At 39.9% G+C, this 12,232-nt stretch overlaps 1 protein-coding gene across 1 annotated transcript; it reads left to right on the top strand.

Moving 5' to 3' along the window:
• Window positions 1-2,953: 2,953 nt before the first annotated feature.
• Window positions 2,954-10,584, top strand: slc25a33 (solute carrier family 25 member 33). Its single transcript, XM_069660246.1, has 7 exons — window positions 2,954-3,152; window positions 5,260-5,433; window positions 6,755-6,832; window positions 8,150-8,250; window positions 8,531-8,597; window positions 9,347-9,627; window positions 9,723-10,584. Exons 1-7 carry the CDS (start codon window positions 3,112-3,114, stop codon window positions 9,920-9,922), a joined length of 942 nt encoding a protein of 313 aa, XP_069516347.1. The 5' UTR covers window positions 2,954-3,111; the 3' UTR covers window positions 9,923-10,584.
• The last annotated feature ends 1,648 nt before the right edge of the window (window positions 10,585-12,232 follow it).

Below are 12,232 nucleotides of genomic sequence, written 5' to 3' on the forward strand. Positions count from 1 at the left end.
AAGTTTGACTCTGGGGACTGAAAAACTGGTTTGGAAGGTTCACAACCTGGCAGTAGATTGGCCCTAAAACACTGCTTTGCAAACTGACAGAACAATTATAAAATCAATCCTTTGACAGCCAGTGTAAAAGGTTTGAGAACTAGATGTGATCTTCTCTCATAATCTTGGCGTGGACTCTGGCAGCTGCGTTCAAAATCTGCTGCAGCTTTAGGGAGAAACAATTAAAGGCACAAGTGACAAACCAGGAATGTTTTAGCACTTGGAATGATTGGGATGTAACCCCCCCTCTTCATTCCCCATCTAATGTAAAAGTTTCACTGCATGCAGAAACTTAGACAGAGGACTAGAGTACACATATAGGATGGTATTTAGCATGCAAAAGTATTCAGCCACACTGAAAACTTGTATTTAAAGACAGTTATTCGACTGTTTGTAACTAAGCAATCCTATTTCGGTCACACCACACTATTTCATAATGTCCAACGTTAAATTTACGTCCATAAATAGTACATGACTGTCTTCTAATGTTGTTTCCAGCAAGATGTTCTTTCCTTCCTCAACGTCAGTAAGATGTGAGTCTTGCTAAATGAGCCACATTTATACCGTTTACATCACTAAACAGGTCCTGCAGCATAAAATAGAGTAAAGTTGACCCTGTACTTAAAAGTTTAGACCTGTTAAGTCTTCTAAAATGTGTACATGAGGTTCATTTAGCACTTGGCAGAACACAATTACCCTGTGCAACACAGTTTTATTCCCCGCTGCTCCCTTCTTCAATAAGGAATGTGTTCAATTTATTTGTAGTACCTCGTCTCGTCTGGTGCATAAAGAAAGGAGATAGGCCTATATTATATATATGTTGTTTTTTTACTACAAGCTGCAAGAAATGAATGTAATAGAGTTTTAAATAAATATGTTTTTACAAACTATCACCTCAAACATTGAGGTTTCGTCATAACTTCAATGTTTTAAGCAAACAAAAATGAAGTATTCATTATATTGTAGCTCAAAGGGATATGGTCTTGTTACATGCTAAATGCAATAGAAGAAAATAACTAGCAGGTTTACATTAAAAACTATGGGGGTATGGAGAAAGTTGAAACAATTAAATGCATTTAATTGACATGAGCCAAGCACTGAGAGAAACCAACTTCTAAGGGGGAAGGGAGTGGTGGGGGCAGCAGGGGGGGATTTGAGCCTCTTTCACTGATACGGAAACAGAGACATTTTAATTCCTGTGATGGTTTGAAAATTAACATAGGGCACAGTGTTAAAAGGCCAAAACCAATAAACTGAGACAAAATAAAGGGTGAAAAAAGTAAAAAGGTGACTATAGAAAAAAAACTGAATTCAGCTCATGAACAGAAGGAAATAAAACCATACCATTTTTTAGATGTCTCTTCTCCACAGGTCGCGCTGTAAGGAACAGTTCTGTCGCTGCATGTTGCATATTTGGTCACTTGGTGTCAGCCTTTCCAACTTTTGACTGTGAAGATCATCCAGTCTTGTTGTAGCAGAGCACTCTGGTAAAAACCACAATCCCAATGTGACTGACAGTTAGTGGTGAAAGAGGTATTCAGCTGCAGTACTTTAGAAACAAAAACAAATACAACGTGAAATAAAAACAAAAGGAAAGAAGTACACATAAAACATGAAAGGGATCTCAAAACAGTTCTTACTTTGCTTACAATACATAAATACATTAATGAATAAATAAATAAGTTACTTTTACCCACAGCTGGGAAAATATATGAGCTTAATACTATTGGCTTTATGTTTCTTTTTCTTGACTCTCCTCAAATGTCAGTTAAACTTAAACCTTCACTTAGACTGTTAATGTTCATAAGATTTATACAGACTTGTTAATCAATACATGAAATGCAATACCAAGCTAATAACTGACAGGATTTGACTCCATTGGAAGAACTTAAATTTAGATCTTTGACAAAGGGCAAATTAAGATAATCCCCAGTTCATCTTGTTTACAGATTGATCACAGAATCAATCTTTACTGTCAATGCAGCGTGACAAAAATGCTGTTATGATTTCAAACAGGACACAAAGCAAGTGCAGCTGGTTAGACGAGGATGTTTTGACACAATGGTACACATGTTATGGTGCAGACATAAGGACAAACAAGGTGCACCCTATCTCTGTCAGGTCAACCTAGATATCCTCTGGGGGAGAGCAGGAGTCACATTCTAGCTCCTATTACTCACCGGTGGACAGCACATACCGTGACACCATGTGTCCTCTGTCGCACACATAGAGTCATACGTCGTCTCCAATTCAAATCAGGGACTTTGTTGCTCTCTGGGCTCCCTGCCGAAAAAAAATGTGGTTGTTTATCTTGATTTTAATCAGCCTGTCTGTTTCTTATCAGAGCAAAATGCACCATTATGGCATGTGCAGGATATTTCTTCATAGATTTTAGACATCAAATGCATACAAGTCAGTAGGGGTTATTTGTGTTTGCAGTTTGCATCTCTCCCCCATAATATACCAAATGTAAGTTTTTAGTCTCTCTATGTCACATTCTTACTTGAGTTATCTTTTAAATCTACTTAGTTTTAAAATGGGATTTTGCAGACATTTTGTAATATATGTTTTTAAAATAATTGTCGCTCTATATTTATTTGATATGTTAATGTATTCACAAGACTATCTACAGGTATTACTTAACCCAGATTCCCGCCATGAATGAATACAAGTCTAAGATTAATGTTGTTTGAAAAAGTTTGTATTTTGCACTGAAACTAGTGAAGGTCAGGAAAAACTCAGAAGTCCAAAGTATTGTTTTTCGGATCTTTGCCGCTAGTAATTATTATGCAACATCTTGAAAAGGACACAGCACAAGGTGGCGAGCACGTGTGCCAACGTCATAGACAACACCCCCGCCCGGCCCACTGACGTAAATGTGAGCAGATCTTCAGGTCATCCTGCCTCTCCGCTCGGCCCACCGCTGACAGCTCTACCGAGCCGGGAGAAGGAAAGAAGGACGGCAGAACACTGGGATCGTAAAATCGTCGCTTTATTGTTTTGTTTTCGATCTTAAACGCGATTTTAACAGAAACAAAACACGAGTATGGTGGCTGTTTGAAAGAGAAAAAGATGCCGCAGAAAGACACACTGCTACATCTCTTCGCCGGGGGGTAAGTCACCACTGTTAAAATAACTCAAAGGTTAGGGTACAATTCGCGACCTAAGGTTACATAGGGTTTCCTATTAAAGTTATATTACTTATAAATTAGATAACGTCTGGAAAGCCAGAGTGAAACAAATTTGATACTAGTTCCTCAAACGCAGTTTCAGCTGTTAGCCTCTGAGCTCACATGTACACACACATGCGAGCTAGTTCGCGTTAGCACAGCGTGTTCTTTCTGTAAGACTGTGGTTTCTTTCACTCTGCACTTCGATAGACGCATTGTTTATGATGTAAATAACTAGCTGAAGTTAATGATTCAAATCTGTACAAACCCTACCAGTTTAAAATCATAGCTAACCACCCGGCAACATCTTTTATTTCCACTGAGCAGCAGCGAGCCTCACCGGAAGTCTGCTAATGTCTGAGAGCTACCGTAAGCTAGAAAGATATCACCGTGTTTGTACAGCTAGTTTCAACCTAATTATTCAGAATTAAACTATAAAGGTTGTTTTAAAACGTTATTTAAAACTGACGCTTATATTTATACTATTTATAATACTCAACTCAAGGCTGCGCCTGAGCTTCCAGCTGAGCATTCGGTCGCCGTTGTGGCTGGACGTGGCGCAGTCACGAGAGTCGTTAGCCTGTAGCCTTGTGATGTGCTGCTGTTACCTAACACTGAAGGTACACTTGGCCAACAGCCATAGCTCCAGCAGCTCGTGACCACCTGGCTTGATTATGCTATTAATAAGCCTGGAATTTTAATATTCAGCACTGTGACATAACGGAGAGCTGGATGGTCTCAAGTTGATGTTAGGTCACATTTAAACAGAATCAGCTCTTTAAAGAACGACGCCATTTTACCCTTGAAGTGTTTTGATGAGCCTCTTGGTTATATGGATGGATAGAAAGACGGAAAGAAAGAAATATGTACTTTATTGATCCCAAACTGGGAATTGTTGTGTTACAGCAGCAGGTTATCAAAGTGAATACATCGGAGGAGAAAATAAATACACCGTTAAAATAACCTTAACACTAGAAGAAAGGAAGATGTACATCCAGGAATTCTAACAGCAATGATAAATAATAACCTCAACTATATTCATCTAAAATACAGTGTAAACTAACATATATCTGAAAAGTAAACCTCGAGAGGAGGTGTATGTTTACCTCTGCAGTGTATAATTGCTCGGGAAACCAGCTGAGCTTGTATGACAGCATTGGTCGTTTCTAAACTAGGTTTTATATAGCAACTCCAATATAACAACGTCAATACTTACTGCGCACAACGTAAATGTATTTACGCATTCTTGCTATTTCAGAGGACCCAATCTTTTGCAGCCATTTCTCTGAATTTCTTATCTTTGTGGTCAGTGGTCACGGCCACAACGCATTATTTCAACATGGTTACCTTTGTTTGTCTGATTCGCTTATGCAATTTGGAGAACATAATACACTATCAACTTTAGTTTTCAATACTTTACAATAATTATATAGGGGTCGACAGTTGACTAATGATCAGTGAATAGACAAGTAGGTCGGGTGTTACTATCCCTTAAATGTTTGACTCTGTCCTTCAGGCACAAGAGAGTAACACAGCAGAGGCTTAGTTTAATCTGTTCCAGGCTTCAAAGCTCGTCACTGGTGAGGTTAATAAGAGGAGACGCATTGTATAACAAAAGATGCACCAGTGAGAGCTATAAAGAACCTTAATGATTGTTTATGCTGAAATTGGAAAAAAAGTGATGTTAAAAACAGCCGTTCGTCATTTAAACAGCTCTTTCTAGGTGCAGTTACAGCGTCTGCACCATAAAAACCCTGTGCACCCAGTGTGTTGGGTTAACTCTGAGTATTTCCACTGCAGGGCAGGAGACTGCTTTTGACCATAATTGTTCATTGCACTCGGCCTGTAGCTGCACAGCTGTATTGTGGTGGAAAAACACTCTCCTCAGTCTTAGCTGCTTTGAATAACCAACCAAATTATAGAGCCATGGTACTCTTACCAGGATAGCCGTTGTATAACAAGTATCAGAACATGCATGCATTGACTCATAGTGCATTGTATAGTTTATTGCAAGATCTATTATCCCTAATTTTATGTGATCTCTTTGCAGGTGTAGTGGTACGGTGGGAGCCATCGTGACCTGCCCCCTGGAGGTGTTGAAGACACGGTTGCAGTCGTCTGGCCTCGCCCTCCGACCCGTCTTCCAGGTCCAGCTGGGCACGTTAAGCGGTACCGGGGTTATCCGACCAGGGACTGTTACACCGGGGCTGCTGCAGGTCCTACGGTAAGACGCTTTTTAATGTTGTTGTGCAAACAGTGCTGCAGCATCCTTTTCCCTTGAGGCTTCTATGTTTTCCTACATGTAAACAAAGGCACAAAGTGTTCCACCCTCACAGATGGTGCACTTGACTGTTTTGTCAGGTTTACCTTGCGGGCGCTGACATAATTATTAGCTTGTGATTTTGTTGTGTAAGTGGTATCTACTGACTCTTTCCCTGCTAGGACCTGCGTGTTTCGGCATGTCAGAGTTAATGATGTAATAAATCAATCAAAATAGCCATTTTTCTTTTGAACAGTTGTATAAAGTCCTGTGCTTTTCCTTGGGATTTAGTCCATGGGAACACTTTAGAGAGCCTATCATTTGCTTTCTGCTTTCGTTGTCTCTAAATGAAGGCCTTTAATCCTGTCTCACATAAACCGAGGATTTAGAACACAGTATCCTGTTCGTATTTAGTCTATCAACGGCTGTTTGGGTGCTGTTGGTGCTGTTTGGGAAAACATGCTATCCCACCAGGCTATGTGTTGGGCAGAATTTTTAGTTTAGTAAGATTCCGCTTAAAGACTTAGAGCAGCCTCAGGGGGCCAAAAGAAAGGAGGGCCGGTTTTAAACAAGGCATGTGTGAGTGTTAAATTACACTCGGATGACTGGGGCTTCAAACTCAACTGGTCTGGTCTGGTGGTGTCTGCTGTCGCTGTTAAAATTACACAACCGTACGTTTTTTATAATTCTTTTAAACTATTATTTCCATGTCAATTGAGGTTTTATGCTAGTTTCAAACGTACTTTGGCTGACACAGGGCATGAAAGCTGTCTTTGCATTTACAGGTTATGATATCAAACATGCAAGAAATTAATTGTGAGCCCTAACCCCCCCTCCTGCCATTTAAACTTAGATTGGGCCCTCCTTTGACCTGAAATGAGGTCATTATCGTGTTTTCAAAAAGGTCCTTGTCTGAGAAGAGGTGTTGGATATCCGTGAGAGAGACATGTTGTGCATTACAGAAATCGCAGTTGTCCCGTCCCCCTTTGCGTGGCCCCAGGCTGACCAGTCTGTCATCCGGTGAATGAAGGTCACTACCTTCAAAAGCTGTGGGGGTGTGGCTGAGTGACAGGCCAGGAGCTGCAGAGCACTGGGTGCTGTGTAAAAAGCCTCCTCAAGTGACCAGAACTGGCCCAGCTATCATACTCAGTCTTATTATAGACATGGAGATATTCCAACATGTAACAAATTTAGAGTCAGTTTAACATGTACAGATATGTCTGAATAAAAACTGTTAATATATTAAGGTGTTTTGATGATTGATGGCTGTTTATTTTTGTTTCAGATCAATCCTAGAAAAAGAGGGACCAAGATCACTTTTCCGTGGCCTGGGACCGAACCTTGTCGGCGTGGCCCCTTCAAGGTACATCTTTAGTTGATAAGCATCTTTCCCCATTGCAGTTTTGATTAACAAAGTCCTGAAACTATACGGCAATCTCAGTTTTAATGATACCTGCCTGTTCAGGTAAGTGTTAACACATAATAAAGTGGCCCTTTTGAAAACAATAAAGAAAGCGGAGGCTAAGAAAGCCACAGAGTGAGGCACACTGTTGGTTTCAAAATTTGGTTTCATGTATCGGACCACTTCAGTCTTATCAATAGGGACCAAAATAGAAACATGCTTCAGCTCTTTGTTATGTTATGAGTTTTACTTTTATGTAAACGCCTTCTGTTCCCCAGAACAGACGTTTGTTTTTTTCGTTTTTCACGACACAAAAAAAAGGAACCGGTTTTGACTGCATATATCGTGCACTTGGTGGTTGAAAGCATTAAGTGGCTTTGTAAACAGGAAGCTTTTGTCATGGCAACAACTTCCGAGCCCCCAACCCCTCCCCTTCAGCCTTACAGTGTTCAGGTTCAGTTAGTGTAGACTTCAGTTTCTGTCAACATGAGCAAACTCTGTATTAAAGTAAAGGCTCTCTTGACTCGAGGCAAATATGATATTGCACAAATAACGAAGTATGTGTGAGTCATGAGGTACCCAGAGTTTAACAGAGGCTGTAATTACAATAGCTGGATAATTATTGATCTGATTTTAACGTTTGTGTGTGACTCTTTTACACTAAGACTTCCGTGAGTACACCATATGAAGTTTTCATTTCAGCTGTGTTTTTAGTGTCAACAAATGTTCAGAACTTTGCCCCGTTTCCTCATGCTTGATGATCTAGGAAGTTAACTCATAATATAACAGTGAGACACTCATAAAACAAATAGTCCCCCTGCATTTGGCACAACATCCTGATTAGACTTTGAGACTGATCAACTAAAATAAAGGCCATGGGTTACATTTACTTTGCCCATGGTTAATGAGTAGTCGCAGCATAATCCTTTACTCAGTAAACCCACTGCCCCTCAGTTCCACTGGCCAACTTGGATGGGCTAACATTCACAATTCACAGCAGCTCTGCGGGCATCTGTGGTGCCCAGTGCTTATTCAGCCCATTCTGGTGCAGTGACAATTTGTTCCAGAAGCCAAGCAGGGAGGGAGAGAGAGAGAGAGAGAGAGGGAGAGGGCGTCAGGGAACAGACTGCTCTGGATGCACTCTGTCAAAGGCCAATATTACATAATATCCCAGCTGTTTATAAAACCTCCCTCACATATTGAAAATGCTTTCATATTCAAGCACTGTGTGTTAATCCTTACAGCTGAGTCCTAACCAGTTTGTTCTCTGTGTTTCAGGGCCATTTATTTTGCTGCATACTCGAAATCTAAAGAGATGTTCAATGGACTGTTCGTGCCTAACAGTGGAGCAGTGCACATGTCCTCTGCTGGTTGTGCAGGTGAGCAGTTAGCATGTGTTACATACTGCATGTAACAGACATCACAGTTAAACATAATACAGTCCAGTGCACTGCAGATACTTCTAAAGGTTGTGAGTTTTGTGGATATATTAACAGAAGGCCAACATGAACCTTTATTGAGTTCTTTAAAATGATCCCCTTTTATATTTCTGAGCTAAACAAAAACACTTTATTATGAGCTACACTTGGAGAATAAAATAAATCTTCTGTTATGTCACGGCGTAAAACTGATTATGCTTCTTTTGCCCCCTATCTTTAGCTTTCGTTACTAACTCTCTGATGAACCCCATCTGGATGGTCAAGACCAGGATGCAGCTGGAAAAAAAGTGTGTACACTCTAAACTTCACCTTTTTTAGCTGTAGACCGACTCTAGCACACTGCTTTGAGTCTGTGTAAAACAATCTGACCTATTTTAGGGACTTTGCGGTCGGAAAGGTACTCCATGTAAAGTGACCTTGTAATGGAAGTCTTTAACAGAGCCCTCCTTCACAGCACTGTCCTTGGTCTATGCAGCGTGTGAGCCTGAGCGTGTGATCTGGATCCATAAATACACAGAGCTGACGCACTGGTCTACGTGCAGGGGAAGAGTCTATATTTACATTACCGTGTACAGGGCAGTCGTTTTATGAGAGGTCAAAGAAACGAGTCTGTAAAAAAAAACACCTGTCCTACCCAACAAAATGTTTTCTGAGAGAGAAGGACAAAATGATGAAATTCAGTCAAGGTTATAATAGTTACTCATTCAACCCAATAAGGAAACCATTATTGATGCTTCTTTATTAGGTTAAAATTTGACCAACTGCTTAAACAGCAAACACGAAATTGACAGTTTTCAATGTGATAAATAAAATAGAAAGATGCGAAATACATTTGAAAAACTGCTTTCTTTAAAAGTCATATTATAACGTGAAATGTTTGTCAAACTTGTTGTGCTCTGGCAATTTCTAATGGGCTCTCACTTTCGGTATTATGTAGACTGTTAGGATTATAAAGAAAGGAGATAGATTTTCATAATGAACACATAAAATAGTTGTTGGATCATTACTAATAACCCCGACTTGTTTGACTTTTCAGAGCCAGAGGAGAGAAGAAAATGAACGCACTGCAGTGTGCCCGCTATGTTTACAACACTGAGGGGATTCGGGGCTTCTACCGAGGCCTGACAGCATCGTATGCCGGCATCTCGGAGACCATGATCTGCTTCCTCATCTACGAGACACTGAAGAAAAACCTCGCTAAGAGCCAGTTAAACTCCCCGAATAGTGAACAGGAGAAAGGAGCATCAGACTTCCTGAGACTGATGCTGGCAGCTGCTTTTTCAAAGGGTTGTGCGTCTTGCATAGCCTACCCACACGGTAAACACATTGTTTGCTTCTTGCAACATGAGAACCTAATGTCAGGGTGAAGAATTTACTTGAATAACTGGTCCTCTTTTTGTTTGTCTCCACAGAGGTCATTCGGACAAGGCTGCGTGAGGAGGGCAGCAAGTACAAGTATTTCTTCCAGACCGGGAGGTTAATAATGGTGGAGGAAGGCTATGCAGCTTTTTATAGAGGACTCATTCCACAGCTAATTAGACAAATCCCCAACACAGCCATCGTCCTCTCTACATATGAACTCATTGTCCATCTGCTCGGAGAGTCCAAGTGAGGACAGGCTTGGAAGTTGGGATTTTCCTGACAATGGACGCCACATAAAACCCAAGACACACTGGGCGAGAGACTTGTGAAAATGCAGCACATACATTTTTCTTATGTGGTGCTACAGAGACTTTACTGGTGGAACTGAAGCAGGTTGTACTGTTATCCAAAGAGCTAAATGCATAATTTTATTGAAGCATATCGTAAGGATTTCAGAATATCAGAATAAGTCGAAGTCTGAGGTACTTTATTCAAACTCTAAACCTGTGAAAAAGGTCATCTTCTTGGAGGACTCGTGTTAAGTTAACTAAATTATTTTACGTTTTGTTATTTTATGACTGTTTGTTTCCTTTTATCAGTGGTAAATGTACCCACTCACACACGACGATGCAGTTTGACTCATTTAGTTAATGATGGGAAGTTGTTCAGATGAAGTGCTAGTTATAGTGCTGTTCCTTTGAGCATACAGATTATTTTGAGATTTCTGATTCACAAATACAATGCTCTGGTTTTTAAGTTTGAGAAATGTATCATATTTTTCATTAATATATATATATATATATATACATGAACATATAGTGTAAATATAAATACAGGCTTATCTGTATGTTTTCTTTGTGAAAAAGATGGTCACCTTTTACAGAATAATGACAACTTGGATGCTTACTTGACCAGTGGCTCAATAAAATGCATCAAGAAAAACATCAGTTGGTTTTTGTACCCTAATACTGAAAATGATTCTTCCACTGCAAAAAAACCCAACTATTTTTGCAGTACAAGAAGCACAGCGAGAACAGCTCTTTACTGAGGTGGCTGGTTCTTGAGTCCAAACTAATCGATTCAACATATAAGGACTTTGTACCTGGTGATGACGCAGAGATTGTGCTTAAAATTCCAATTCTGGGAAGAGAAATATTGTGTCTCCAGTCAGAGCTCTCTTTAATGCGTTTAATTTAATTCCACTTCAGGGACTCGGCATCCCTCTAAAGCCTGAAATATACAGTAAAGGCTCTTTTTGGTTATATCAAGATGTGTTTTCAAATCTTCCACACACTGCAAGTTGCTGAGAATGTGTGACTCTACCTTTATACCTGCTTTATCAACAGTCACACGTACCAGGAAACAGGTCTTGCACGTTTCTGCCTTCACGTACGCCTATAAAGAGTATTCACACGAGGACTTTTTCAGGTATCATTGTCACAATAGAATCCATCAGGCAATTGATGGGAAACCCTATTTGATCTCAGAGTGAAGAAAATACATACCAATTGATCTACATTAAATAACTGCAAATAATTCAGTGCATACTTGACACCCTCTGTCACTAAGTCTATAACTGTAACAATTATAAAGGCCTTATTCAGGCACCTTTGGCCGCAGTTACAGTCTCAGTTAGGCCATGTAGATAAGTTGCATCTGTACAGCGAGTCAACAGATTATGGATTGGATTAAGGTCTAGACTGACTTAGCCACTTTAAGGAGTCTAATGTTGTTAGGAAACATCTTCCGTTTGCATAGAAACAGAACTTGCCGTTCTCTTTCAGACTGAAGCAGGATCTCTGTAATCTTTGGCTGTTTTTTTAATGTTACCCACTTCCTTCACATGTCTGAACATAGGTACCAATGAGCAGTTTACACATTGCAATAAAATGTGATGACGATACAAAAAAAAGCCACAGGAAAGCCAAGTGATCTATGATGGGAAAATCATACAAAATCAAAAAACTGAAAAAAGCCACAGAGCATTTTTTGTGTTAGTCATATGATTGTGTGTGAAAACATTTAACAGCACAGACATGAATCAGATGAATCAGCAGCAGACCTTTCTTCCTCTTGTGGTTTTGGTTGATTCATGCACATTCTTTCCAACTGGAAGGACCAGGCGAGTGACCAGATGGTTTAAAGTGGGAGGACGACAGCAGGAGAACTGTGTTGGTGTTAAATCTCTGAATGGTGGATATTTGTGTTTGGCCTTCAATGGTGAAGGAGGTGTCTCTGTGAAATGTACACAGCAGGGTACAACTTTCTAATACATCACCGTTTATAAAGGCTTTTCAAGTTGTAATCAATAGGTCCAGCAATGTTAATAATTTACTACTGCTTTATAGGTCAGCTGTCAGACCATTATAACTACTTCTTAGCTAAAGTAAAAAAATAAAAAAGATCTTTAAAACATCATCATTCTGCTGCTACAAAGGATAATAAAGTCATCATATATATACTGTATGTGAATGTAACAATGAATATTGTGGGTTTTTAGTATGAAATCCCCTCTTTGTGCTTAAACAGACAAAGTTTACTTGAGGCACCAAACAGAGGT

This window comes from Semicossyphus pulcher, unplaced genomic scaffold, assembly GCF_022749685.1.
Source record: "Semicossyphus pulcher isolate SPU_LCO1_2020_fin unplaced genomic scaffold, fSemPul1.0.p SCAF_13, whole genome shotgun sequence".
Taxonomy (NCBI): Eukaryota; Metazoa; Chordata; class Actinopteri; order Labriformes; family Labridae; genus Semicossyphus; species Semicossyphus pulcher.

Excerpts from the sequence above, each read along its gene's own strand:
- slc25a33 (XM_069660246.1), top strand. The coding sequence starts at position 3,112 with ATGCCGCAGAAAGACACACTGCTACATCTCTTCGCCGGGGG. Across the intron at positions 6,833-8,149 it reads GTCGGCGTGGCCCCTTCAAG|GGCCATTTATTTTGCTGCAT; the intron begins GTACATCTTTAG and ends TCTGTGTTTCAG. Across the intron at positions 9,628-9,722 it reads TTGCATAGCCTACCCACACG|AGGTCATTCGGACAAGGCTG; the intron begins GTAAACACATTG and ends TTGTCTCCACAG.